This window comes from Seriola lalandi, unplaced genomic scaffold (assembly GCF_002814215.2).
Source record: "Seriola lalandi dorsalis isolate HSWRI2012SDOR001 ecotype SW California unplaced genomic scaffold, Sedor1 jcf7180002054566, whole genome shotgun sequence".
Classification (NCBI taxonomy): Eukaryota; Metazoa; Chordata; class Actinopteri; order Carangiformes; family Carangidae; genus Seriola; species Seriola lalandi.
Genome location: NW_019525119.1, coordinates 515301 through 541389, shown reverse-complemented (window position 1 = coordinate 541389; position 26089 = coordinate 515301). Strand labels below are relative to the sequence as shown.

The following is a 26089-nucleotide window of genomic DNA, read 5'->3' as shown; positions in this document are numbered from 1 at the left end:
GTAGTATACACCATAGACCAGCTTATTGGTGCCTGCTCTTTATTGGTCTAGTTTGAACCATTATGATGCAGATTATCTTGGCCTTCCAATGGCAAACCTTTTCCAACATAATTATTGAGTTTTTGTGTGTACAAATATATATTTATAAAAATGCAAGTTTAATCTGGTATAATTTGCAAAAAATAGAAATACAAGCAACAGATTCAGATATAAATAACCTGCCACCCTCAATACAACAAAGCAAATCTGTTTATCACTTAACCTCCCTATTAACACCAACCACACTAAAAGAGTTTAAAACGCGTTTATTGGAATTTCGAGTTTAGAAGCAGCAGTGAAGGCAACATTCAAGGGCATGGCACCTTCAGTTGAACTGCGCATGTGCCGCAGCTTCAAGGCCGTGACGTCGTGGCCTCTCCTGCTCAAATTTTCAAACCTTGTCGTAGTGGGTGGTGAACAGCGTGCAGCAGTGATGTCAACAACATCGGTCAGTGGGTCAGCCTTCAGTAAATGAAGATAGTGTACTAATGCTTGTAACCGAGCCTCATATTGATGGACATTTATCGGCTGAAATGAATTTTTGCAGGTCTACGTGTCACCGGGCTTTCAGGGTTTAAGGTTCGGGAAGATAACGAACTACTAACGGTAGCTCCCGTTAGCTAGCGCTAGCATGCTAGCCGTGGGAAATGAGAGTGATAATCTTACAGCACAGACTGTGTCACCGGAGAAAGAGCAAATACATATGTCCGCATAGGTGTGCGTGTGTGTGTGAAAGAGGGAGAATGCGAGTGAGTGTCTTTTATTTCGGATAAAGGCTTCTTGAGAATAAATGAAACTTGTCGTCAAATGCAGACAAACTGGCGTTGCTACCGGGAGTGTTTTCTCCTGGAAGCGTAAGAAGGCTGGTCTTTAACTATTATTGAAGCTAATTTTGTTGTTTTACCCATACGGTTAATTCATTCTCTTGGTCACGTAACAGTTTCTGAATTTGTGTTGCTGTCGCGGTCATCTCTTCCCATTTCCATAGATTTTGTTCAAATGGGTAAAACAGCGCCTCTCTGGTTTGCAATAGTTCGTAAACGTAAGTCAGTTTGTGTGGATGGTGTTGCTCATTACAGCAGAGGTAATTGTAAAGTCACCGAGAGGAGCCGGGTTAAGTTAAAAGCATATCATTTAATAAAAAATATAAAAGTTGGGCATATGTGGCTTGTTGAAACCTTAATAGGGTAATTGATGGTAAAGCAAAACCAGCTGGTATATTTCTCACAATGTATGCAGGTTTTTAGATGACCTGTTTCATTTCGCTTCCTCAGCATGGTTCCACTACATGCCATTTGATGTTATCTCGTTGTCCTCTTCTAGAGGACTGTAACAGATTCACAGGCTGAAGTCTCTTTTTTGTCTCTACCTTAGAGAACATAGTGAACCATGATTACCACAGAGGCTGCAAGAGACTTCCAGGCCAAAGAGCGCAGATACAAAGAGCAGCTGAGGAGATGTTTATCATCTGCCTTGTCTGCAGACCTTAACAGGTAAGGCATGTGACAGTACGCTGCTGAACTGCAAAGGCATGTGACAAATGTCAGTTACAAAGACCCATGTCTTGGAAGTTTTCACGCTGCAGTCAAAGCAATACAGGACTGTGAAATGAAAAAAAAAAAAAAGACCCTTGCTGCTTCTGCAGTTTCTTTTAAAGACACTTAAATGGCCTGCCATCACCCAGTTAGTAGCCAGGTTTCCATGCAAATGAAGCGCAAAGTTTGACAGAATTTCCATAAAATCTGGAAAAGAAAATGTGAACTAATGTGTGTTTCCATTAACTGCTTAGACTGCTGGTGGTGCTAATTCTCCAGTCAGGTGCCATTAAACCACTGAAGAGGAAGAGCAGTGGAAAACATGATGGAAATGTGTTTTTTTTTAATTTTACATTTTTTTATTTGAATTCATGGATTAATAAGAATGTTACAGTTTCCTCATCGATCCACACAGATGTTATGTTTTCATCAGTTGCTATTTTTCATCTCTTCAGTTGAGCAGAGACTTCAGTCAATGTTTAGGTCACTAAGGTTCACTAAGTCAATTTTCATTGTACTTTGTCACATTTGGTACACCAACCTTCGACCTCAGCCAAGTGTTAAATCTTTGTGGTGAAAGTTCAGGTGTTTTTTAAAGATTTTTTTCATGTGCCAAATTGACAATGCGCTTAAATACATGTGGTTGGAAGCACAGTTATATATCTGAACTGTGGGTTCCCTTTTAAGCATTTAAAAGGTCATTCCTCCAATTGTACACATATTCCGTGTGTTTATCACAAGGAGTACTACTGTGAACATTTGTGAAAACAATTTTATAATGTCCCCTGTGTCTCTGAAGGGAGCTGACATTATGGGAAATATATATTTTGAGCTTTCTGCATATGAGGGACTAAAAGTCAAGGTATCTCAACTTCTAATACTTTGATTTTGACCATTCTCTTTCCTTGAGTCACCCAACTGTGTGGAAGTACAATAGTAAAATCTTCAAACTGCATCTCAAAGTCTTCCTCTTCCTTCCTCCTTTTAGTTTTAACTAACTTTAACCACTATTTACTACTTGTTATACTACCATTACTTTTATTAGCATTTTTATTACTTAAACTTAAGGTGGTTGAAGTCTCTCAACCTTCAGTTAATATGTTTTTGTCAAACTACTCTTTCCAAGGTCAGGAACGTACTTCCACTCAACGTTAACAGTTGTTTCTGTGCTAATGTGAAAAGAGTATATAGAGTATATAAAAGAGCTCCCCACTCTGCTTAAACACAAAGTCAAAACTTATTTTGTTTTGTAGAATGTACAAACCTCTACAACTATAACTACAACTACATAATCATGTAGAACAGATTTACAGGAAGTTGTTACCTTTAGAAGAACGTACACATACTTTTAGCTATCAACAACCAGTATGGCCTGCCTGGCAGGTCTATTGATTACAGGTCTGATGTCACTCTGAGATTTCTTTTAGCACAGACACGAGTTAGTAGAATGGCTGAATCACTGACAATGACTTTACTGTCAGTGATGTCCTTTCTCTAGTTCACTATTATACAGAAAAGGTCCATTGTGAAAATGCAATATAGTCACATTTGACCAAAAGCAAAAAGGAAGAACAAAGTAAAATCCAGCTCTTAATCATAGATTTACTCCTAGAATTGACCAAACTTTACACATTTGTTTCATATAAAAGTATAAGATTAGCCGAGGGCGAGGTTTTACCTCAGATAAAAGGATCAGTGGATTTGTAAAATAAAACATAGGGTGAAGCTGCAATATATTCACTGGTGAGTGAACCTTGACAGTGAAGTAGCTCACGTGGATTTGAGCAGTTCATTGGGTTTGGGTCTCCTTGTTGCCTTCAGGCACTTCTCATCAGAGGGTTACAGAAATGGACACAGCACCAGGCAGCATTTGAACTTATACTGCCCAACTGGCCTTGGGCTTACTCATTTCTGGGTCACCCAGATCAGTCATTGAGGCAGGATGAGAGATAATGATGGGGAGGAATAAATGGACTGCCTCAGGACTGTACTTGTGTTATTGTGAAGTGGCGAAATAGGCCATAAAATTAATCTTGGAATCTTACAGGTTTGTTAAGACTGCCTTTTTATATTTTCACTTTTCTATCTTGGCATTTAATATGAACATTTTGCAAACTTGGCTCCAATAAAGGTAACTGTGTATTGTATTTTCAGTAGTAATTTATTACACTGATGGTCTATATGTCCATTTCTTTCTATAATCCATTAGTAGAAAAGCATTTTTAGGGAATTGTGTCTGATAAATGATGTGTTTCCTCAGGTTGCTGCAGGAGGAGCTGGAAGCTGATGTGTCTCTGTGTGTTGCCTCAGGCTCACTGCGAGCACACAGAGCCGTACTGTTGGCCAGAGCTCCTCATGTCTTTCAGAGACAGATGCACAAAGATCCCGCCATCATCAATCTGCCTGGCTATGAGCTGTCCGGACTGAAAGATTTCCTCAGGTAGGCAGTGGGTTCAAGTGATGATCACAGCATATATTTGCTCTTTTTATTTTTGGGATTTAAACAACTTCTTTTTGCCCACTTAATAGTTTCACATGAAGCCTCTTTTATCCTTCTCTCTAAGTGTTACAGTTTCAGTGTTCCTCTGACAGGGGGCGCCAAGCGCACCATCTTGAATCTGCACTATGTTTCAAGGAGCATTGTAAATGCTGCATCCGTTGAATAATGAATAGCCCATCGCATTTTCGTTTGTTGTCAAGGCTTTACAGTTTGGTCTCTTGAAGTGCACAACTCTTTGATCCACTGATTTGTGTCTGTGTCTCATTAACAATTTATAATTAGGACTAGCAGTCAACCTATTTTTGTTACAGTGTCTGTTATACTTACAACAGTAAGTTAGAAAATGACACCACAGAGCATGAGTGACATCACAGGGAGGAGAATTTCATAAAGTTGCCAATATGTTTCCTGAGGTTTGCTACCTATACTAAAATTACTTTTTTTTCTATTACTTCATTTGTGGATTATGAACTTGACATCTTTCTTTTTTTTAGCAGCGTGCCAAACTTCACACTGGCCTGACTTGAAGTGTCCAGAACTGTTTTGGTTCTGCTGTGATTTTTCAAGCTCGGCTTAAAGCAGTAACCAAGTGCCCATATTTACATTGAAAGCGTTTTTGCAGGTTCGTGTGGACATAAGTATGTGAACCTATCCTTTGAACCCTAGTCCACCAGGCTGCCAAATTTAATTTCAGCACAGGATTTTATAGACGCATTCTAGTTGTTATATGGTCGCCCTCTCCGGGCTGGCTCCCCTCAGAGCTGTTCTGAGCACAACTGTCTGGCAGGAGACCTAGGACTCACTGGATGGATTACATCACCCAGCTGGCCTGGCAGCATTTGGCATCTCTTGTTTCTGGAGGGAACTGCTGGGGAAAAGGGATGTCTGGGTGGCTCTGCTCAGGCTTTTGCCACTTTGACAATGATCGTGGCAACAATTCAAAAATAGGTGGATAGAAAGTGAACAACAATGCATCCTGGCAGAACGGGCCACGGTGCTGCAGCGTCTTTCAGAGGTAGTTAGGGTTTAACCAGATAACAGGCTGCCTCTGATGCAGAGTAATGTTATGAGTTTGACAGTCACTTTTTAAAATGCTTCACTGTAAAAACAGAAAATCCTGCATAGTTCAGGCTGTGGCTGGCTACTGTGTCACTGAAGTCACAGTGCATCAAGGGAGATTGTAATTTAAATAGGTGTGAAAGCCCTAGTTTTAATTAACCTTTAGAGTCTCTCCCCTGCAGGCGAGTGTACACAGCAGACCACAGCATGCGATCCGTGGAAATAATCCCAGACGTGGAGGGCTTCCTGCCAGAACCAACTCTGTCTGTCCCCGCCCCGGCGGATCTTCATAGTTCCACCGACTCAGGTAAACACATCGACATGCTTTTCTATGGAGGGTTTATTTTAGGTTATATGGCTGCCCGGCTGCCCTCCTTCTCACATTATGTTATCTCAGCCATAATCCACTTAAGAGCTAATCGGATTTGGATCCCAGTTGTTGTTACTGCTAATTGTAGCATGGGCATGCTATGGATAATTCAAAATTGAACTGCTTTAACAAACTTTTTTTCAGTATTTACAGCATTTTTAGTTACATAGTGTAGTTATAGCTGCCTCTGCTTTTTCACACACACAAATACACTTATACAGTGGCAAGAAAAAGTATGGGAACCCTTTTAGAATGACCTGGTTTTCTGCATTAATTGCATTCATAAAAGATAATAACACTCGAACAATTAAAATCTTCCTTTTCTTCATTGAGCACACCCATTAAACATTAACAGTACTGGTGGAAAAAGAAGCGAACCGTTGGTCTTAAGAACTGGTCGAACCTGCTTTGGCAGCAGCAACCTCAACTAAACTCTTTCTGTCGCTGCTGATCAGATCTGTACAATGTTCAGGAAAAATTTTGTGCAGTTCTTCTGTATATATCTTCTTATAGAACTGCTTCAGTTCAGCCAAATTCTTGGGATGTCTGCTATGAGTGGCCGTCTTCAGGTCATTCCACAGCATCTCTACTGCGTTAAGGTCTGGCCTCTGATTGGGCCACTCCAGAAGGTGGATTGTGTTTGTTTGAAGTCATTCTGTGGTAGATTTACCACAGCTGTCTAACTGTGGACTGATGAATGTATAAAACTCTTTGATTACTTTGTTCAATATGGACGAGAACAATATTATGATTTGTGTGTTATTAGTTATAATAGAATGCGTTTGTTCACGATCCTAACGTAGATGAAGATCTGACTATATTTGAAGACAAATTAGTTTACTGTTTTCTTTGCCTCAGATGAATGTACACTTAAGGCTTTTGTCTTCATCACTTTCTCCCTCCTGACCTTCCTCTGGACCAGATGCTGTTGTTTTGGAGCCAGCCTCCGGCCTTGGAGCTGACTTGCTGGATCTGTACCAGAGGGGAGAGCAGTGTGACATCACCATCCAAGTAGCGGAGCAGGTCTTCTCCTGCCACAGGTAGAGCGATTTGGTGGTGGCGTCTCGGCCGTCTTTATCGATGCGTTTGGAATCCAAAAGCACAAAGCGTTTCTTTTTGGTTCTCTTAAGAGTGTCATCATAGGTGAAGACGTGGTGAGAGCGTGTTCACTTCACTGCATCACAGCCATATTTACCAGATGTAAAACACTACAGAGGTCGCACATCTGTTGTTGACTCATGGAAGTGTGGAGCAGTGGTGGGTGGTCAATCATTGATGCAGAGGTAGTAGTAGCAGCAGCTGGTTACCATGGAGACAGGTTTCTCCAAGCTCGTGCTCAGGGGAGCAGCCCGGCAGCGAAATCTCGTCGGAGAGAAGAAGCTGGGCTATTTTTCGGTTGCTCTGCAGCAGTGATCTGTATGACAGCTCAGTGTTAGCTGCTGCAGTTCTCACCCAGAGGCTGAACCAGGGCCTCTCCACCCCGACGCACCGCACCTCCACTTGACTGTGTTCATCTAGTTCAATCTCTGCAGATACATTATCTCTTTTTCAGAAGAGAACATGGCCATAAATCTCTGGTAGAAAGAATGTAGAGTAAAATGAATATTCACACACACACAAAAAAACCAAACAAACCCAAACAACATTTACATATAGAATATATAGCACAATAACACAGGACCTGACAAGAGGCATAAAGTAGAGACCTGCTCCATGTCAAGCATTCTTCATGAATTATGTTCTGAATATGGCGTGTGAATATGTTTCCAAATTGAGTTTGTCTCGTAAATTATTCCAGACATGACAGACGTGCTTTTTTTTTTTTTTTTTTTTTTTTACAACGTTCAGACTCTGGTGACATTTAAAAAAAAAAAAAAAATCCATCTTGAGGATCCGTGGATTAGAGCTGAAATCTGTTAGAGAAAGCATTTCACAGAGGAAGTTTACAGAGAATGGCTTTAAAAGATTTGGACTTGTGAATTTTCATCTATATTTTCAGTGCGGTCTTTCCAGTTAATGCATATAAATTACAGTGATGCATCTGTGATCTGACACGGCCGATGCTACATAGAACGGTAGACAGGATCAAGCCTACGCAGGAGTGGAACTGATGCATACATGTACAGGAAGTCACCATAATCCAGGACAGATAAAAAAAACTGAACAAGATTTTCTTCTTGCTCCAAATGGAAGAATTTGCTGGTAGCAGGTTGTGGCTCACGACTGTGGCTAGTAGGCAATGAATTTAATATAATATTAATATTATGATATAAGATTTATTTATTTATTTATTTTTATTCAGTTAAAATAATATCAAGGCATATTTTTATTTTTAATGTTGTCTTTCTGAATTTGTGTGTTAGTGTTTTGAAGTGTTTTCAGTTTATTTGTTGGGAACTATTGTTAATCCACATTTGGATGTATACTACTCACATTTAGTGAATATTTGTGGCAGCAGGACAGTGTATGTGGGATTGGGTCAAAATAAACAGCAGTGGCGATGTTCATAGTAATGAAGGAACATGTCGTCCAGTGCAACAATGTGGGTCAGTGATATGCTTTTAATAGTTTTTTGAAAACAATGGGAGTCTGTGGCAAAGCAGAATAAGATAACAGGCTTTATACACAAACAATAGAATTGTTAATAGCATCATTTCACTGGTGGTTTTATTGACAATTAGAAAAAATAGATTATCACCCGACATTAATACAGCCTATTGAGTGCTCTGAACACCATAGTGGTATTGTATTTCCATATCAACGACAATACTATCAGGCCATGGAGAATAAAAACTCATTCTCCAGAGAGTAGAGAACATAAACATATATATTATTTTGTTCTCCCGCTTGTCACTTTAAAGCCACTTAAGTACACACTGGCTCGCCAGATGATGTGAAATATTAAAACGGTGCGTGGATCTGACATGCAACTGCCTGCTTTATTGGGTTTCTAGGGCAATCCTGTGTGCACGGTCTCAGTACTTCCGAGCCATGCTGAGTGGGAGTTGGATGGAGAGCTCCAGACAGTGCATCACTCTGCAAGGGTAAGACCAGTGCATCAGCATCACAGAGCAGCAGGTCACAGGGATCCGTAATACTCCTGGTCTAACAATTCTGCATTACAACAATACAGCAGTACAGCTGAATTACTGCATATACTGCATTAAATATTCATCGCTTGCAACAGAGGTGGCGCCGTACAGTATGAAGTTTCAGTCTCAGTACCACGCCACATACTCAGAGACACACACACACACACACACAGGCACACACTGCAAGTGGAATCTCAAAAGGTTTGCTCAGATTTCTACTAAACATAGAGGCACATAAATGTCTACTCATCCACTGCCTGCCGAAGAGCCTCCACCACCACCCCCCGCCCCCACTACCACCCGCAGTCTCCTTTCAGAGGCAAACCCTTTTTTTTCCTCCGGGGAGAGACGTGTCACTCGCCTCAGTTTTTCCTGATCTGAGGGTAACGGGGTAGACGAGGCTGTCAGAACGGAGAGCGGCTGCGTTGACGTGCGAAGGAAAATCTGTGAAGTGGCCCTCAGGCTGCAGTCACGTGGACTTAGTGCTGCGTAATATATGGATGATTTTTTCTTTTTTACAGCCATCTCAGTAGTGTTTCCAGCTCTTACATACAAATACACAATATAGATACATTCACCTGAACCGTTTGCCTGGACTCACATTTCGAATATTAAGTTGTGACTGGGAACAATTCTGTACATTAACCTGTCAAATGTGGGTTGTAAACAGATTGTATTAACCCTTTCAGGTTAGGGCCAGATGAGATGGAGATCTTGCTCCAGTACATGTATGGGGGCATTGTGGATCTGCCCGCCGGAGCCAGTGCCAGGTACTCTGTGTGTGTGTGTGTGTGTGTGAATAAACAGAGTGTCCAGAATTAGAAAACAGGCCCAGAAAACAAACTGACCTGCATTTGGTGTCTCGTGTCTTGCAGTCAGGTGGTGCTGGCAGCAGACATGTTGGGTTTGGAGGGGCTGAAAGATGTAGTGGAGATGGTTCTGACCCGCGACTACTGCCGCTTCTTCCCCAAGGTCAGTGCTACAGAAGTAAATCTAGTGAATACCTTAATGGATAGATATCATAGGCTTTTTAGCTTTCAATATGTACTGTACTGTGTGTGTGCCAGGAAGTTTCATGTGTGGCTTTTGTTTTGTTGTTTTTTTGGTGCACAAGTATTCAGTATTCACACTTAATCAATTGGAAATAGATACACAACATCTTTCACCCACAAATTGTACTTTATAAATGTAAAAACAAAACTCACTTTGAATGTACAAATAAAATGTGCCTGCTTAAATCTGAGCATAAATTAAATTAGACTTGGTCATGACGTTGTGCTGGAACTTGTGTTCTGTGTACTTGCAGCTGAGTTTGTGAAGTAGAAACTGGTTAATGTGTGCTTGAAACAAAGTCTGATGCATTTGTCAATAGGGAGTGCTTGATTCGATAAGCATGCAAAGATTCATGCAAATACAAGTACAAATACAAATGCAAACAAGAAAATGGCATTGTGCAAATGTGTTTCATTGAGTTTGCGGCCGTTCTCTGCATGTATTTAGCTCCTGATTTATTTGACAGTAGCTCATTACACAGTCAGACCCTGCACTGAATCTGAGCTTAGCCTCGCAGAGACGCATACTGGGTGCAGCCTGTAGTGACTGTAATGTTCACATTCAAGTTTGATGAATCCGCCTTCAACTATTGGTGTTATAGGAATTTCTAGTTATATACAAGGCTTTATCTATTGCATGATTTTTTTTCTCCGATTACAATCCTCCTCGTTTCTCATGTAAATCCCATTTTTATTATGTACTATGTTTAAGTCTGGTCTTCAAAGACAGAAACTTTTCCTCACAAAAGTCATCGTTGAAAATTGTGTGACCTTTGTAAATCCAGCGGAATACATAATCGCGATTCCACCCTTGAAAGCATATGCCATGTGAAACTCTGACTCCAGTCTTTTGTGTCTGTTTTACAAATCCGGTTCGTGTTTTGGACAGAAGCATCACATGCTCATGAAAAAACAGCACAAAAAAGTCTTTGTAAATCTTGCCCAAAGAGTCAATATTGCACCAGAAACCGACAAATCCCTGTGTTATTCCTTTTGCTTTACACTTGTTGATTTTGTACTTTGCCTGCATGCCCAGTGTCAATAATGCTGTTGTTTCATTCCTCTAAAACTTTACTTCTACATTACCATCTTACAGTACCATATGCCAGTTGGCATGTCACTTTTCAAATCACTGTGTGAATTTAAATGCATTGTTTTGCTTCCTCATTTTCCCCACATTTTCAGCCACTTGATGGAGTTCAGAAAACAGTTCTCGAGTGCCTGTCCCTCACGCACGCCTTAGGCCTTCAAAACCTCCACATGCTGTGTAAGAGGTGAGTGCCTGCAATTTGTATTTCAACATATGGCTGCCTTTCAAGGTTATGGAGCATAAAAACTCAGTCATTAAGTACATAGATATTTAGAAACCTCTCAACATTTCAATAAGTGGTCCTAGAATTTGAATTTTTGTTTAGCTTTACCTCAAAAAAAAAAAGAAGGTGCAACGTATTCCAACCTCGCCACTCTTGCCACTGCAAGTTACATCAGCATCTTGTTGCTAGGTAACCAGCATCTGGGTTCATACTTTCATGTGAAGTGGCCAATGGTTAGGGTTATAACGCAGATTGCTTTAATGTGATTCAGTATACTGTGTGATCAGTATTTGAAATTAAATACACTTCAGGAAGAGGAAAGAATTTACTGAAGGCAGGGTTAGGGTTATTCTTTTCAATGAAGATGTCATTCTTCAAGGTTAAGGTGTCTTCATAGATTGCTGTGTAGCAAAAGACAGATCATAGACGCTAGTATATTGCATAGCACTGAGAAGCTTGATTGTGCACTTGGATCATAATTAACTGGAAATCTAAATGCTGAGAACATGTCTTTATAGTTAAGTATGCTGCACACCTTTCATCACATTCCTTTTAATTAATTTGTTGGCACACACAATTTATCATGTTGAGTTCTCTCGTAGCCAATACTACTGCAAGCTCTCTGCTCTTGCTCACTGCAGTGAGCAGGCAAGACGTGTGTGAATGTAGGTCAGGGGGATAGGATGTGGTGAGCAAGCCTGTGAGATGGTTCTGATTTCAGGTGGGGGGGGTGTATTTGGGGTGGGTGGGGGGGATGTTGCCATGTTGTCTCTGCTGAGTCTGATGAGTCACGCGAGTGTGACGGTGAACTGAGCTCCGCTGCTTTGTGCAGCGGTGCATTACTGACCTTCTCATCCTCACTCGTTCTGTTGTCCCCTCAAGCAAAGCTCTGCTGACCGCTGCGTGGAGCCTCGGAGGCTGAGACTTCTCAAGGTTAAACTGCAGAGACATAGAAAAGGCTGCCAGGATTTTGTCTGACTCTGACTCGTAAAAATGGTCAAATTGACCAGAAACTGGACGGTCCTGTTACTGTTATGATGTGTGTTTTCAGGTGGGTTGCTGAACATTTTGTGAAGACTTGGTGTGAGAGAAACTTTTCTCTCTTGTCCCCTGAGCTCCACAGAGTCTGTCTAACTGCTGTAACACAAACCATGGTGAGTTCTTCCCCTTCTTCCCCAGTGTCGTCAGCCGCACTGTACTCTCGTAATTGCACAATTATCATCAACCCATTCTGCAGTGTTTTTCCACAGGAAGGAAATTCAAACATGATCTAATCAAAGATGACCTTTATTACATTCTCAGTTATTAAAGACGGGCTAATTTAGGAATATGATGTGCATGCAGACAGATGGGGAGTGATATAGGCTTGTAATTGATAATTGAGTCTTGAGTCTGTCTTTCATCGCTGCAAAAGAGGTGGCGATCATTCTGTGAGTGAAGCAAGACAAATGCACTATTGGTCTCTCTTGGCAAGCACTGAGGTCCAGAGCTGGCCAAGAACTATTACACAATTTGGGGAATCCCTCCACTGACCAACAGGTCCCAGGCAGGAATAACAGTGTGATTCATGAAGGATTGTGTTCATTTGACTTTATGTTGTGTTCTCACTTAGAAAGTTTCTTTAGCTGATAGATGTTTCCATTCAGACTGTGCAGAATGCAGTAACCATGCTCTGTGGCACTGAGCAGTTGCTTGGCAGTCTCCCAGAAGTCAAGTGGGCTCAACAGGTGAGGAGTCTCGCAACAGAGTTACAGGAGGAGAGCCTACGTGTCATTGTCCAGCACCTTCCCAGAGTCACCCTAACTCAGGCCTTCCACGACCTTCGCAGGGTAAGGCAGTTGCTGTAGCCGTTGCTAAAACATTCTCCTTCAGCTCAAGTTTCTCTGGTTTTCAAAGTGTCTGACTCGGTTACAGAGGGAAGAGTTTACCCGGGAGCCCACATTGTTGAAGAAGCTGTGTTCAGCCATCAGGGAAGGGGTGACTGTGGACAACTGCTGTGAGCTTTTTGCTGCTGTGAACTATCTGTGTGGAGATGACATGGAGGAGGACTCTATCCTGGAGCAGAGGAGAGAAAAACAAGAGGAGGTGAAATTAATTACTGGTTACTGACCATTACTGAACCTTTTGACTTTGGCCCTGTTCAGACCTGGCATTAACATGAATCTCAACTGATCTGTTCACATATGAACAGTTTTAAGCACGTGAGTTCCCACCTAACTTTAAAATGTGTCTCCAGTGACCACTTGTGATCGGATCTCAATTCCCTGCTCTATATACAAATAAACACACGTGTTGTTGTTTTTAGCAAATCCGACTGTGACAGACGGGTCCATTATCAACGTGTTTGAGAGAGAGAGAGGCGAGGAGGGGCTGAGCGAATCACTGCACTGCACACAGCTCTAAAATGAAATAAGGTTTTAACCATTTGAAAAAGTAAAATATTTTCGGTTCATGATGAGACTGTGGCAGAGGACATCAGTTGAGCCGGCGGTCCTTCAATGTGGCCCAGGATGCATTTGTGTTCACACTGCTAAAAGAATGTGGCCACATGTGGTCCAGGCCGCCTCCAGATGTGTTCTGAGTGATCGGATCTCAATGCGTCTCGGGTGCGTTCAAACCTGAACTTAGAGTTGTCCACTGGTGAAGGGATCACTTGAGATGGATGTTAATGCCAGGTCTGAACAGGGCCTTTGTCTCTACAGTAGACATCAAACTGTGACCATTAAGCTGTGTTCACACCTCATCTGTGTAGTGCTGTTAAAAGGAAGATTTCCCATTTAGGCTAGCAACAACAATGCATGTCATACTCAGGTACTGACCAAACAACGGCGCTAAGACTGCCTCAGTAGGTGGTTCTTGGTCTGCCTCCAAGAAAACTTTTTAAGCTTTCAACCGCATTTCAGAGTCTTCCTCAGCAGATGGAGTTTGGTGAGTTAGTTAGTCCAAATCATCAGCAGATGCGATTCTTAGAGAAACTAACTGCCAACCATCTAACTCTCATTTGCTGTAGTAGATCATGAGATGCGGTAGAACGCTTTGGAGAAAGGTAGAAAGTGGACATTGAGTTATGGTTGTTTATCTAACCTCCTGTTGTTATTTAAGACAGATGAAGTCTTGTTTTCAATGAATGCTCAAATGCAGGTTTTTATTTGGGAGCGTTAACAGTATTTTACAACCAATGGAAAACAGAAATAAAACTTCCAAGTACAGTGCTGTACAGCTGGACTAAACTGCAGGTGGGAATACAGCTTTAAACTTCTGCTTGAAATGTTTGCTGTCTGTCAGATGACCTCTTTGCCTGAACTAGTTACTGAGAAATCTTTACTTACAATCATTATGTGCTTTCATGTGCTTTGTCATCATGTGATTTACTTCATTCTGGATAAAGGGTGGCAGACAGCAAACTCCACAGTCACTTGGCTTGTTGACACAAAAAATGAAAACACATCAGTGAATCATGCCACTGCACTGAGTGACGTGTAACTTCATTATGATGAACATGGGCACTGTAATGTATTTTTAGTTTATCCTTGCTGTAAATACTCACTAGCACCAAAATCTGCATCAGAAAGAAGTCCCCAGTAAATGCACGATTAGCTCCTGTTTGAGTCATTTTTGAAAAAACATACAGTGCCCTGCAGTTTTTAAGAAATTATTTAGCCTTAAAAAATTGTTTTAAAGATGTTTTATCCTTGGTAGCAACAAATGGGAACATCTAGGCTGGGAAGATTACAAAGTATGGAGAAGCAGACAGGGACTGTTGGTTTTGGTGTTTTCATGAGATTTGTTGACAGTAACAAAACTGCAATACACTTGGTTTTAAGTCTAATCGGTCAGTATTTTGTAAAACAGTTGATATAATACAGACTAAAAAATCAAGGCATGTTAAGCCTGTGAGCTGCCTTCCAGGGGAGAGTGACCTGGCTGCACGCGTTAAAGCGCATAACCTCTGTAAATACTGTACAGTATGGCAGAATGGATTAGGCTGAGGGAGACTGTGACGTGTGCCAGCGGCCTTCACTAATCTGGCTGTATATCTGCTGTTGAGGGGTGTGTGCGGTTCGTGCGGTGGAGGAGGTAGATAGCTCCTCCCTACCTTCCAGCCCTGTTTTTATAATCAGGCGTGGAAACAGGAGTATGGGCACCAGTCGCTGACATCACTGATTTCGCTCAAGGGAGCTCAAGTGGATTCTGCAACAGCGGCAGAGGGGGAGGGAGGGGACAGTGAAAAGGAGGGGAGGGAGGGAGGGAGGAGGGAGGGGAATTTGTTGCCATGGTGAAAGGTCCTTCAAGCAGCTGCTGATTCGCCTGCGCTGTAGCGCACCCCTTTCCATTCTTCTCCTCTCCCTCTCTCTCCTCTGTGTTAGCACCAGCCGTTCAGACACGAGATTTGTATGCTACGTGGTCGGCTGTGGACCTTCCTGCTTCAGACCTTTTACGCGGTCCGCCACACGCAGGGATGGGAGACTCTGTCGTCCAAACACAGAGAGAGGATACTGGCAGGTAAGGAAGGATATTTATAAGCTCTTTCTTTCCAGTCACACTCAGGATATCCGCGCTGCAGTGTGTGTCTGTGTGTGGATGTATGAGTTTTTTTTTTTTTTTTTCTTCCCTAACCCAGCCTAGTGCTGAAGCCGTAGCTCTGCATCATTAGAGGTGAACCAAAGCCCAAGGAACATATGCCGTTGGCTGATTTAACACTTAATGGCTTCTCTCTAAACAGCTGGCCGGCCACTTCTAACCCATTTATTCCTTGGTCAGTGCTGTACTTACACATTTTTGCTTGATTGCTGAGCTACCTTTTTAACTGTCTTGGGCTAACATGGTAAATGCGCCATGCTTGTTTTAAATGGGTGGAAGTGAAAGGCTGGATTCATGTCTTTGTGGATCTGCACATGATCATAAACATCCATAAATACAAATAATATGCTGCTTCCTCACTGTTGGGCGAGTAATGTGTTGAAATGCACTGCATGAATAATTTATTCAGCTGGTATCAGTGTGTGCCTATTGCTGGTCCATTTCTTGCCAGTGTAATCGGATCCACACATGCAAACATTACAAATGCACTTTTTAAAACAGAGTAAATTTTACTGTTTGTTTTTGCTTAAATAAGACAAATCATTAGATTCTGAAATTGTTTATATATGAAGTATAGACATGGCTGTGCTTTGTTTGAAGTAGTGCTTACCAGACATGGCTGACTTATCAGTCTATTGATTTAATGTCTGTGTCCTTATGGTCAAAGAGTAAACACAGGGTGTGGAAACGGGAATTTGTGAATGAAATGAATGGCTCCTCTCGCTCTGATAATGAAGGCTAAGCAGCGCCTTGAAAAAAAATTGATGCGGCCCTTTTTTATCCGTGTTATGCTCAGATTTGAATAATCTGGTTTTTACAGGCATTGGTGATTTTATCTTGCTTTTATCCTGTTGTTACAGATGCTATTGATAAAGGGGACAATAGAAGACTTGGCAAAAGGCCGGTATTCACAAGCTCACAGGTAATATTAATCAACAATTTGGTCTTTTTTTCTTTCTTTTTTTTTAAGTTTTGTTTTTGGACCAAAAACAAGAAACAATTTTCAGTTTTATTTGTTATTCAGAACTTTGACTTTTACATCAGCTGATGATGTGAACTTACAAATGTGTTTTAGCTCAGAGAAATCAATGTAAATTTGAGTAATCCCTGTCAGGGATTACAGGTCATGGCCAGCAGATGCCATATGTCATAAATGCCGCACCCTTGCAGCAGAGAGATACGGTATGAAATGAACAGCAGGGCCTCTCTAAACAGATGTATAGCTAAGATAAGCCTGTGCTGAGGTGATCCAGATAGGGATTGCCAACATGTGAGGCATGAGTGGCTGAGAGCAGTGGAGCTGCTACAGATCTCTCAGGAAGTGGTTTGATGGAATCAGAACAGGAGCTTTGCCTCTCTTGAGGCTTTTTTGTGCTGAATCTTTAAACCTGTGAAATAAATTCACAGGTATAATTGTTCCACTGACAGTAAAAGATAATCAGGAGTTTCAGATTTCTTTATTCAGTTTGCAAAAACTGATTAATCAAGCAGATTAATCAAGTTACGTGACTAATATGTGATATGTATACTAATATATTTTTTTCTTGCAGCAAAGGGCCGTAAAATGCCCTTCATCTGCACCTGAGAGTCCTCCTGTGCAAAGGACCCAGAGGGCGTCTGAATACACGACTTCTTCCTCCCGTAGTGCTACATCAGCCATGAAGTCTGATGGACTGGGGACAGCTAACAAACCCGGAGATGGTCACACATCAAAGGCAAAGAATGTAAAGAAGCCAGGAGATCGGAGTGTAGCAGCAAAAGGAAAGACGGCATCAGCTGCTACGCCAGTTGTCAATGGCACCGGAACTGCAGGGGCCAGACGCGATGTAGCCAGCGCCAATGGCCCCAGAAGCTCTCATGGGGCTAAAGAGCAAGAAAAGAAGCCGAACCCAGGTGCAAGGCCTAAAACCTCCCCCCCGAGCTGCACATCCACAAGACAAACAGCGGCAACGAAGGCTCAGAAGAGCTCGACGGGAAAGCCTGACAGCACTGCTGGCACCACCCAAACTCAGCCCATCGCTTCATCCACATCAGGCAGCACCTCGCCAGAGAATGGTGCCAGTAGCCCTCGCAAGGACACCCACTCCATTCCAGGTTTACACTCTTTATTGACTTCGTTACATTTCCTCACTGTGACTGACACCAATTACAGCGTAGTAGATCACTGCAGCCAAGATGATGTGTCTGTAGCTCCAGACATAATAGAGTAGCTGTAATATGAAAGGACCTGCAGACTAGATTCAAGATTCAAAACTTTATTGCCATATCGACATGACTGATTGGAGTTTGCGTTAGTGAGCGCACTTAAAACGACTCATTCTAATTAGTATGATGAATGTTGTGCTGTGGCCTAGAGGGATTTTTTTTTGAGGACGAGGGCAGTGTCAAGTATGAATGTTGATTCATCACGAAACAAAGCGCATGTGTCTGTCCTCGGCAGCCTGCTGGCATCAAACTAACAGCAGAGGTCAAAGCCCTGTACAGCTGTCACACAGGGGGGTTCGACTGATCACTTTGAACTTCAGTGGTAAGGCTGGTTTTGGGGAGGTGGAGTAATCCTATCTCATAGCAGTGTTCTCGGCTTAAGTGGGCCTCAGCTGTCTGTCCTGCTGGTACAAGCGCAGCATGCTTCCCTGTACCCCACCCTGAAAGTGACTTGCTAAACGTCTTTGATGTGAGCTCCTACACAATGCATTGTGGGTACCTGCTACACTAGGACTGGGTATCGAACTTTGATATTTTTATGAAGCGACCAAGATGGTTTGATGATATCGAAGATCGAAAAATGCCTTATCATTCGATACCAAATTTCAATAATGAAGGAGTAAATGAGTAAATCTCATCACTGTCAGGGAGCCAATAAGAATGCAGCATGCTTGGACCAAGCTCTAATGAAGCTGATGATTGGCTGTTTATTATTTACACAAGTGAGTAAAGAGACCGAGCTTAAAAATAATACTAAAATTTGTACCGTAATGTGTATTGCAATTTTTTGTTCTCTCAAAACTGTCTGCTCTGTATACATCAGCTGTACATGTGGTTCATGTTCTGTGTTTTAGGTGCAAAGCCCAAACACCAGGCGAAGGCAGTGACCAAATCCCCACTGACAAAACCTCAGAAATCAGATGCGGCAAAGACCAACAGGTGAGCTTTACGCCTTCCATCATAGCGCTTATCAGTATGATCTCCCATGCTTTTTTGTTTTGTTTTTTTGTGTTCATTGAAATGCTAGATGCAACATTTAAAGGCTGTAATCCATATGCTTTGGATGGATTCATCTTAAGTGCCCTTCTGCTGCTCAACGCCTGAGAAATTTGTAACTCAAGTTGAATTTTGGCCGATTGTCTTCACGGGTTCAGCGAGCATATCGACAATCCAGCGAGCAGTTTGGTTGTTAAGGGTTATGAGAGACCATCATATATCTGCAAATTAACAAAACTCAGAACATAATCAACCTGCTTGAGATATTTTTCATTCTGACACAAATGAATTCAATTTAGTTTACCACTCTGTCTGCCGTCTACGTCATGTGTCGACCCTACATAGCCACAAGTACCGGGGGGGGCAGGTTGTGTTGAAGTGACAGGAGAAATCACAAAATGTGGCTGAGAAGAAATCATAGACAGGATAAAGGGCTTGGAATTTGAATCGCACTTTACAAAATAATGAAGATGTGTCATAAGGACAAAAATAATCGAGTAACCCAAAGAATGATCATGAGAAACCAAGTCCCAAAGAAGAGCTGATCGGTGTCTGTCATATCTGTCACAGTCAGCTACACTGAAAGAAGCAAATCAGTTAAACGTTGCAATAAGAATTGAACACCGAGATACGCAACACCATGAGATGGAGCTTTAAGTATTCAGGTTGTAGGAAACCAAGCAAACATACATAAGACGTGTGTGTTCTGTAATGTAATTCTAGGGAAAAGAAGAGGGATGTTGCTGCACACTGTCACCTGGTTGTGTTTTTTTAGGCCACATGTGGCTGACAGGAGGATAAAAGCAGCTGTGCAGCATTTTCTGACAAGCCTCTTATCTGTCCTTCAAAGATGTTAAAAATATCCATTTCACAATCAGCATCATCCAAACTCCATCTGCCCTGGGAGCGCATTATTATTCATTATTTTTATTTTTACCAGACTCCCTGGAAAGCAACCATGTGAGTAAGCCAAAAAATAGCTGATAGCTTAATAAAACACATCTCGGTATCCAAATTTTATTTTTCTGGATTTGTGTGCTCCAGCCCGCTATAATCCAGACAAAAAATGTAGGACATTTTAGCATTGAACTCCTCGCTAACCTAGATTTAAGTGACGAGACGTATCATAACATAACATAATCTGTAATATTATCAATGATTGTGTCTAAGGTAGATAAATCTGTCGACCTTGAGCACTTAGCAAATCTCAAACTGTAAAAACGTGCTCTCTGTTTTTGTGTTCCTGAGGTCAGATTTAGTTAAAAACCAGGGAGGAATATCCTTCACAAGGACACAGGTGACAACTTGAAATTCTTTGCATTGATAATCAGATCATGTCTCAGAGCCTTGTCCTTGACAAAATGGGAGAAAAAAACTTTGCTGCCCCCCGCTGGTGTTAAATATTAATTCATGATTTACTTTCCCCACAGCTCCTCTCATAAATATTTTTATGATGATGTGACCAAGAGGTATTAATTAATTGGGATGTTGTGGTAAAAACATTTGTGGTCACATTGTTGGTTTATGGCTCTGTCTGTTTCACCAATCACAGTCCTACCAATAAGTCAAGTGTGAGAGAAAGTGGTAAGGTCAAGACCGGTGTAGCTGAGAAAGCGACTACTGCAGTGACAGCAGCAAAAACAGACACCAAGGGAAGAGGCACACCAGACCATCATGGTGAGATGTTCAAATGTTTAGTCAAATATGTGTCAGTGTACTCTGGCAAAGTCTTACTGTTATGTTCTGTTCTGTCTTTGATTTAGTGTCCAAGCATGGATCCGCCATGAAAAAGCCAGCGTCACCAAGGAAAGAAGACGGAAAAGAAGGGTTAAAATCCTCAACGACACACAAAGCAGGCAGTGAAACTCCTAAAAAGATCACAAAACCTGTTTCAGGTACTGGAGCCTCAACTAAATCCAGTGCTAAACCAGCAAAAGCTGCCTCTTCGGCCCTCTCTAAACAATCTTCAGTTGTAGCTACCAAGTCTGGACCAAAGTCAAAAAGTACTGCTGAATTATCTGCGGAGAAGGCTTCACCAAAGTCTGGAGGAATGTCAAAAACCTCTGCTGCCACCAAGAAATCAGGAACTAAAGGAAAAGAGGCAGCCAATAGTAAAAATTCAGACTGTAAAACTGAGCTCGGTGAAACTGAAAACACTGCTCATGCTGCAGTGCATAAAGATAGTATAGAGCTAGCACCCTCTGACCAGCCTGCAGCACACATTACACAGTCAACAAGCCAGGGCGGGGGGGATACACTCAGCCTTCAACTAGACTCGAGCCCTAAGCAGAGTCTCCAGACGACTGAAACACAGTCCGGAAACATTAATGGTGGAGGAGAGGAGCCCAGTGTTACACCAGCAGCTAACAACGTCCCTAATGTTAAATCTGCTAATGCAAACACTTGCAAACAGACTGAGGGGAGTAAAGTGAAACAGTCTCCAAGCGGTGTCATCCCTGCTCACATCAGCACAGGGCAAGTTCACGAGGTCAGCTCGCCAAATTCCCAGAGAGACGCTGAACTCCCCATAGACACCCCCTGCAGCATGGGAAGCACTAACACACCACTAGAGGACTCCTGGAGCGGCATCCACCATCAGGTCAGCCCAGAATCTGAAACTGGCAGCACACACACCACTTCCTCCGATGACATCAAGCCCCGCTCAGAGGACTACGACGCAGGAGGCTCACAAGATGATGACTGCTCCAACGACCGGGGTGTTTCCAAGTGTGGCACCATGCGTTGTCATGACTTTTTGGGTCGCAGTAGTAGTGACACAAGCACCCCAGAAGAGTTGAAGATGTATGAAGGTGGGGCTGGATTGAGAGTGGAGGTGCGGCTGCGTGGGAAAGAGGCAGAGACTACCAGCGAGGAGGAGGGAGTAAGACGTCATCGTTCCTGGTTGCAAAGAGATGAGGTTCATGTAGAGGAGGATCACTCAGAGGTCGAGGCCACTGTGACTGTGAAAAGTGTCCCCGACCACCAGCTGTTCTCCTCTGAGGAGGAAGAGGAGGACGACAACGAAGAGGAGACGGAAGATGAGAGGTCGGAAGTTGAGGTGATACCAGGCCAGGCTCCAGTGCCACCGACTGAGCCTTCACCACACTTTCAGGGGATTGTCAACCTAGCGTTTGACGACGAAGGCGTGGACCAGGAAAATGACCAGCCTGACTACCAGCAGACATCTAATTTCCGTCGGTCAGTGTTACTCTCTGTTGACGAGTGTGAGGAGTTGGGCTCAGAAGAGGGCGGTGTCCAAACTCCACCTCAACATCCCGACGACACTGTGACTCCCTGTGATGTTTTCGAGTCCGACTCTGCAGCTCTTCAATCTAATTGTGCCCCTTCCAGTGACCAGCAGAACCACCTGCCGTGCCATCTTGAAAATGCAGGTATGAAGCACAAAAAACAAGACGAGGAACATGAAGAAAAATCCTCCGTATTCCTTACAGAGATCCAGGAGCCTGTGCAAGAGGAGAGTAATCACATTCAGGTGGATGGAATGAAGTCCAGCGTCCCTACCGTGGACACTGACACCAGAGACCTCCCTCCCCAGGAGCGCCCATGCCACCTGGATCTGCGGCACACCGAACAATACAACGGAGGGCCACGCAAAAATCACACCAATGCCTCAGAAAGCAAGAAAGCTGATTTACATCTAGACTTAAATGAGCCTCAGTTGACAGGGGACTCTCCTGTACATGCTGCACAGTCTCCAGCAGGTAATGTATGATCTACGGATCCTTCCTAGACCCCAAATCCAAACCCATCTTATCTCCCCTAGTGAAGGTATAGTTTATCCCTGCAAGATTCATTCTACTCTGCTCTGATTCCTAGACCTTACCTATGCCCAACATATACCCATCCCCTCCTTCAGAAAAAGGATATTATTGAGTGTACTAGTTTAGTAACTAGTTATAAATACAAGTTCAAATTCAAATGAAATCGGTGGTCATCATATTTTCATAGCTAAAAGCTTGCTCTCATCTCCACCCATGGATTGTGTAGCTGTTGTAAATTTGAATTTGCAACGTCAATATCCTTTTCAAAGATGGAGATTGGCCTCATCAAAACAATTAATCTAAACTGTACATTTTAAACAACTGAACTACCTTTAGTTGGAGGCATTTAGGCCTTGGTAACTCAGTTTACGCAACAAAAAAAAAAAGGGGGGGGGCAGTGTACATTTCACTAAGACTGATCATAGAATTGTATTTGTCCAAAAGAATCCGCCTTGTGACAAGGCATGTGACATAGTTACACCAATGCACTTTTATGTACATAAGAATAATAATATTTTCTGATTATTTTTGTCATTTTCTTTTATGCAGTCTGGCCTTTTTAAGCCATAGATAATTTGACATAGTTAAGGTACTATATATAACATTTCAACATCAACGTATCATTGCCAAATTAACAGTGATTTGTTGGTGTAATTACTATTACAGTTAGACCGTTGTTGAGAGAATCTTATGTCATGTCACTGATGTGACATGTGATTGAAGCTTGTGTTTCTTAAAATTTAGAATATATTTCCCCAGAAATCCTAGCGCTTTTCTCAGAGGATGCTTTGACAGTGTGTGTCTTTTTTCTTGCTCTTGTTACTTTTTTCTTTTGCTTTATTGTAAAAGATAAATGTGTTTGGCTTTTCATTCACTACACCTTTGCCATTTTTGAGAAACACAAACTTCTGGCTTCACAATCTCTTTTGTGCCATGAAGCACTAACAAATCTTGACCTTGTGGTTCACAACGTTAAATGCAGTGTATCATCACTGGATGCTGCTTGGCTTCTCAGTGATGGTCTTTTTGTTGACAGTAATTATATCAACATCTCACACTTCATTTTAAAAGATTTGTTTATATTAAAATGCTATATGTAGCACCTTTTTAAAAAATTGTGTTAAGGTAAATTTCAACCAAGTTACGATTTTTTTCAAATTTCTGGAAAGTGACTACCTGACACTAAGGTCAAATACAAAATGTTTGTATAAGGTAGACTACACTTAACTGCCACTGCTTCTCAAAAAAGTGTATTATACTTGGAAACTTTTCCCTTGCATCTCCTTGCTGTTTTTCTTTTTCTATTTGAGAATGTACCTGTTCCTGAGTTTTTTTTTTTTTGTTGTTGTTTGTTTTTGCACTGCACACATGCATGCTACTATGAAAGTTAATTTGTCATTCTGCTATGCCATCCATTATTTTTGTCTATGTTTTTTTTTTTTTCCCCCATCGTCCCATTACCCTTTGTCATACCCAGTAGACTTGTGTCTAGATACATAGATGTCCACTTTTTAAGAGAACTATGTTTTGTTGTCTATAAGCTTTTGTTCAGTAGGCTTTGTGTAGTGTCAGTAGCCTCCTATGTACAGTATGTGATGTGTCTCTAGAGCAGCTGTTACGGCTCTGCCATGTCTCTCTTTCTTCCCTATCATACTCAGAAAAAGAAATCCTGCTGCACCATTACTGAGGGTCTATCCCGATGCAAACATGTAAATCATTTTGTGTTCAGCACCACACAGCAATCAGTTACTTCATCCTTTGCCATTTTGAAAAATAGAAAACACAAAGAATGTCAAATAAAACTTGGTGGTGTGCCATCTTTTGTGCTACTAAGTAAAGCACTGTTGCTTGCATTTAGGTTTTTTGACAGTACTGTTCATTAGGTCCGCCCGTTCAAAGACCTGCACATAAATCTCAAAACATATCACTGTTACTTAACGACAAATGCAAAGTTCACTGGTGCCGGCAATGCATGGCTTACTTTGTTTGAACAGGTGGATAAAGAGATGCATTCAGAAAAGCATTCCTCTGTGCATTACCTTTAAGGCAACTGTCCAGCCTTGACATCCATATCTGAAGTGGTTGGTGAGTTACGAACTAATTAATTTAAAATTCATATTGGTAATGGTATGGCTATTTAGCTGACCATAATGTGACCACTGACCAATTCGCTGCTTTCCCACTGTGGCTGCCCTGACCTGACTTCACTATGGAATACATTTTAAAGGACACAGTTGCATTAAGGGTAAACTTTCAGTAATCACTGTTTTATTGTAGTAGGCAGTGACTAGTCTCTGAAATGAATTGATGAAAAAAGAACTGTGGAGGAGTGATCAGTTTGTCATTTTGCAGTATTGTCAATTGTTTTTAGGGGACAATGGTTGTGACAGATTGGATCAAACCTGCAAACATGACCGCCGACCATCCAAAGCCCTCTCTCCCATTTACGAGATGGATGTGGGAGAAGCCTTTGAGCACTGCTTGGACAAGGACAGGAATGTTAAACTGCAAGCAGAGGAAGAAAAGAAAAGAGGAGACGATGACAAAAGCCGTTACTTTGCAGAGCGGGACTGGAGCCTGCTCAGACAGCTCCTCTCAGACCACGAGTCCAGTCTGGGTGTCATAAATCCTGTGCCTGAAGAGCTCAACCTGGCCCAGTACCTTATCAAGCAGACACTGTCCCTATCGCGTGACTGCCTGGACTCCCAGGCTTTCCTGTCCCCTGAGAAGGAGACCTTCAAACGCTGGGCGGAGCTCATCTCACCCATGGAGGACTCCTCCACAAGCATCACTGTGACCAGCTTCTCCCCGGAAGACGCTGCATCTCCACAGGGGGAGTGGACCATTGTGGAACTGGAAACACATCACTGACTGCACAGAGGAGAGCCTGCTGGACAGTTGACACCCTCCTTTTTGAACTTTGAACATATTCACATAAACTTTGTCTTAATTTATTATAATTTATAATCATATTCTGTCTCTCTTTTCATGACGCGTCCTTTTTTCTAGACTCTGCAGAAGTCTGGATTTTGCAGCAGCTTATTGGCGTTCCTCATCATGCTCTCAGTGGACTGTTTCTTAACACGAACGGGCTGTTATGCATGCTGATATTTTTGTATGTTTGACTGTTTAATTGGTGTTGCTACCCTAGAAAAGAATGAGAGTAAAACAAAAGACCATGTCTTTCTCATGACAGTCTTCTGATAAAATGGTTGACTGAAGTTTCTTAAAGAAAAATAATATTGGCCTAATAGCTTGCATTTAGTGTCATATTGAAAATAAAGATTTGTGTTTCTGAAAAAAGAATTGTTCCTCTCTGTCCTCTAACAGATGGATTTTTTTTTTTTACTTTCGTTTACTCAGCAGGAAAAGCACAGGTGTAATTAATAAATCTTGATTGAAAATGTGTTCACTCATTTGAGTGGAGCCTTGATTAATGTTAATGCCAACATCTGTCCTGTTAAGTCAAAATGTCTGCCGTTTGTCTCATCAAAAAAACAAAAAAAACACCAACAGCTGCTGTTAATTAGCGATGACACACATCTGTGCAAAAATGTAAGTTGCA

At 42.0% G+C, this 26089-nt stretch overlaps 1 protein-coding gene across 2 annotated transcripts; it reads left to right on the top strand.

Annotated features, from left to right (window-relative positions):
- Window positions 1-452: 452 nt before the first annotated feature.
- Window positions 453-25830, top strand: btbd8 (BTB domain containing 8). Of its 2 annotated transcripts, XM_023416496.2 has the most exons (19): window positions 453-487; window positions 1414-1532; window positions 3835-4014; window positions 5316-5440; window positions 6426-6543; window positions 8458-8547; window positions 9285-9365; window positions 9471-9567; window positions 10833-10921; window positions 12012-12114; window positions 12607-12789; window positions 12875-13045; window positions 15328-15463; window positions 16402-16463; window positions 17092-17635; window positions 18601-18685; window positions 20295-20419; window positions 20506-22464; window positions 24896-25830. In XM_023416496.2, the coding sequence occupies exons 2-19, from the start codon at window positions 1429-1431 to the stop codon at window positions 25393-25395; spliced, it is 4752 nt and encodes a 1583-aa protein (XP_023272264.1). In that variant the 5' UTR covers window positions 453-487; window positions 1414-1428; the 3' UTR covers window positions 25396-25830. The 2 variants fall into 2 exon arrangements, with proteins under 2 accessions (XP_023272264.1, XP_087032820.1); XM_087176694.1 differs by lacking the exon at window positions 453-487 and having other exon boundaries at window positions 1388-1532.
- The last annotated feature ends 259 nt before the right edge of the window (window positions 25831-26089 follow it).

Excerpts from the sequence above, each read along its gene's own strand:
- btbd8 (XM_023416496.2), top strand. The coding sequence starts at position 1,429 with ATGATTACCACAGAGGCTGCAAGAGACTTCCAGGCCAAAGAGCGCAGA. Across the intron at positions 5,441-6,425 it reads TCATAGTTCCACCGACTCAG|ATGCTGTTGTTTTGGAGCCA; the intron begins GTAAACACATCG and ends CCTCTGGACCAG. Across the intron at positions 20,420-20,505 it reads AGGCACACCAGACCATCATG|TGTCCAAGCATGGATCCGCC; the intron begins GTGAGATGTTCA and ends TCTTTGATTTAG.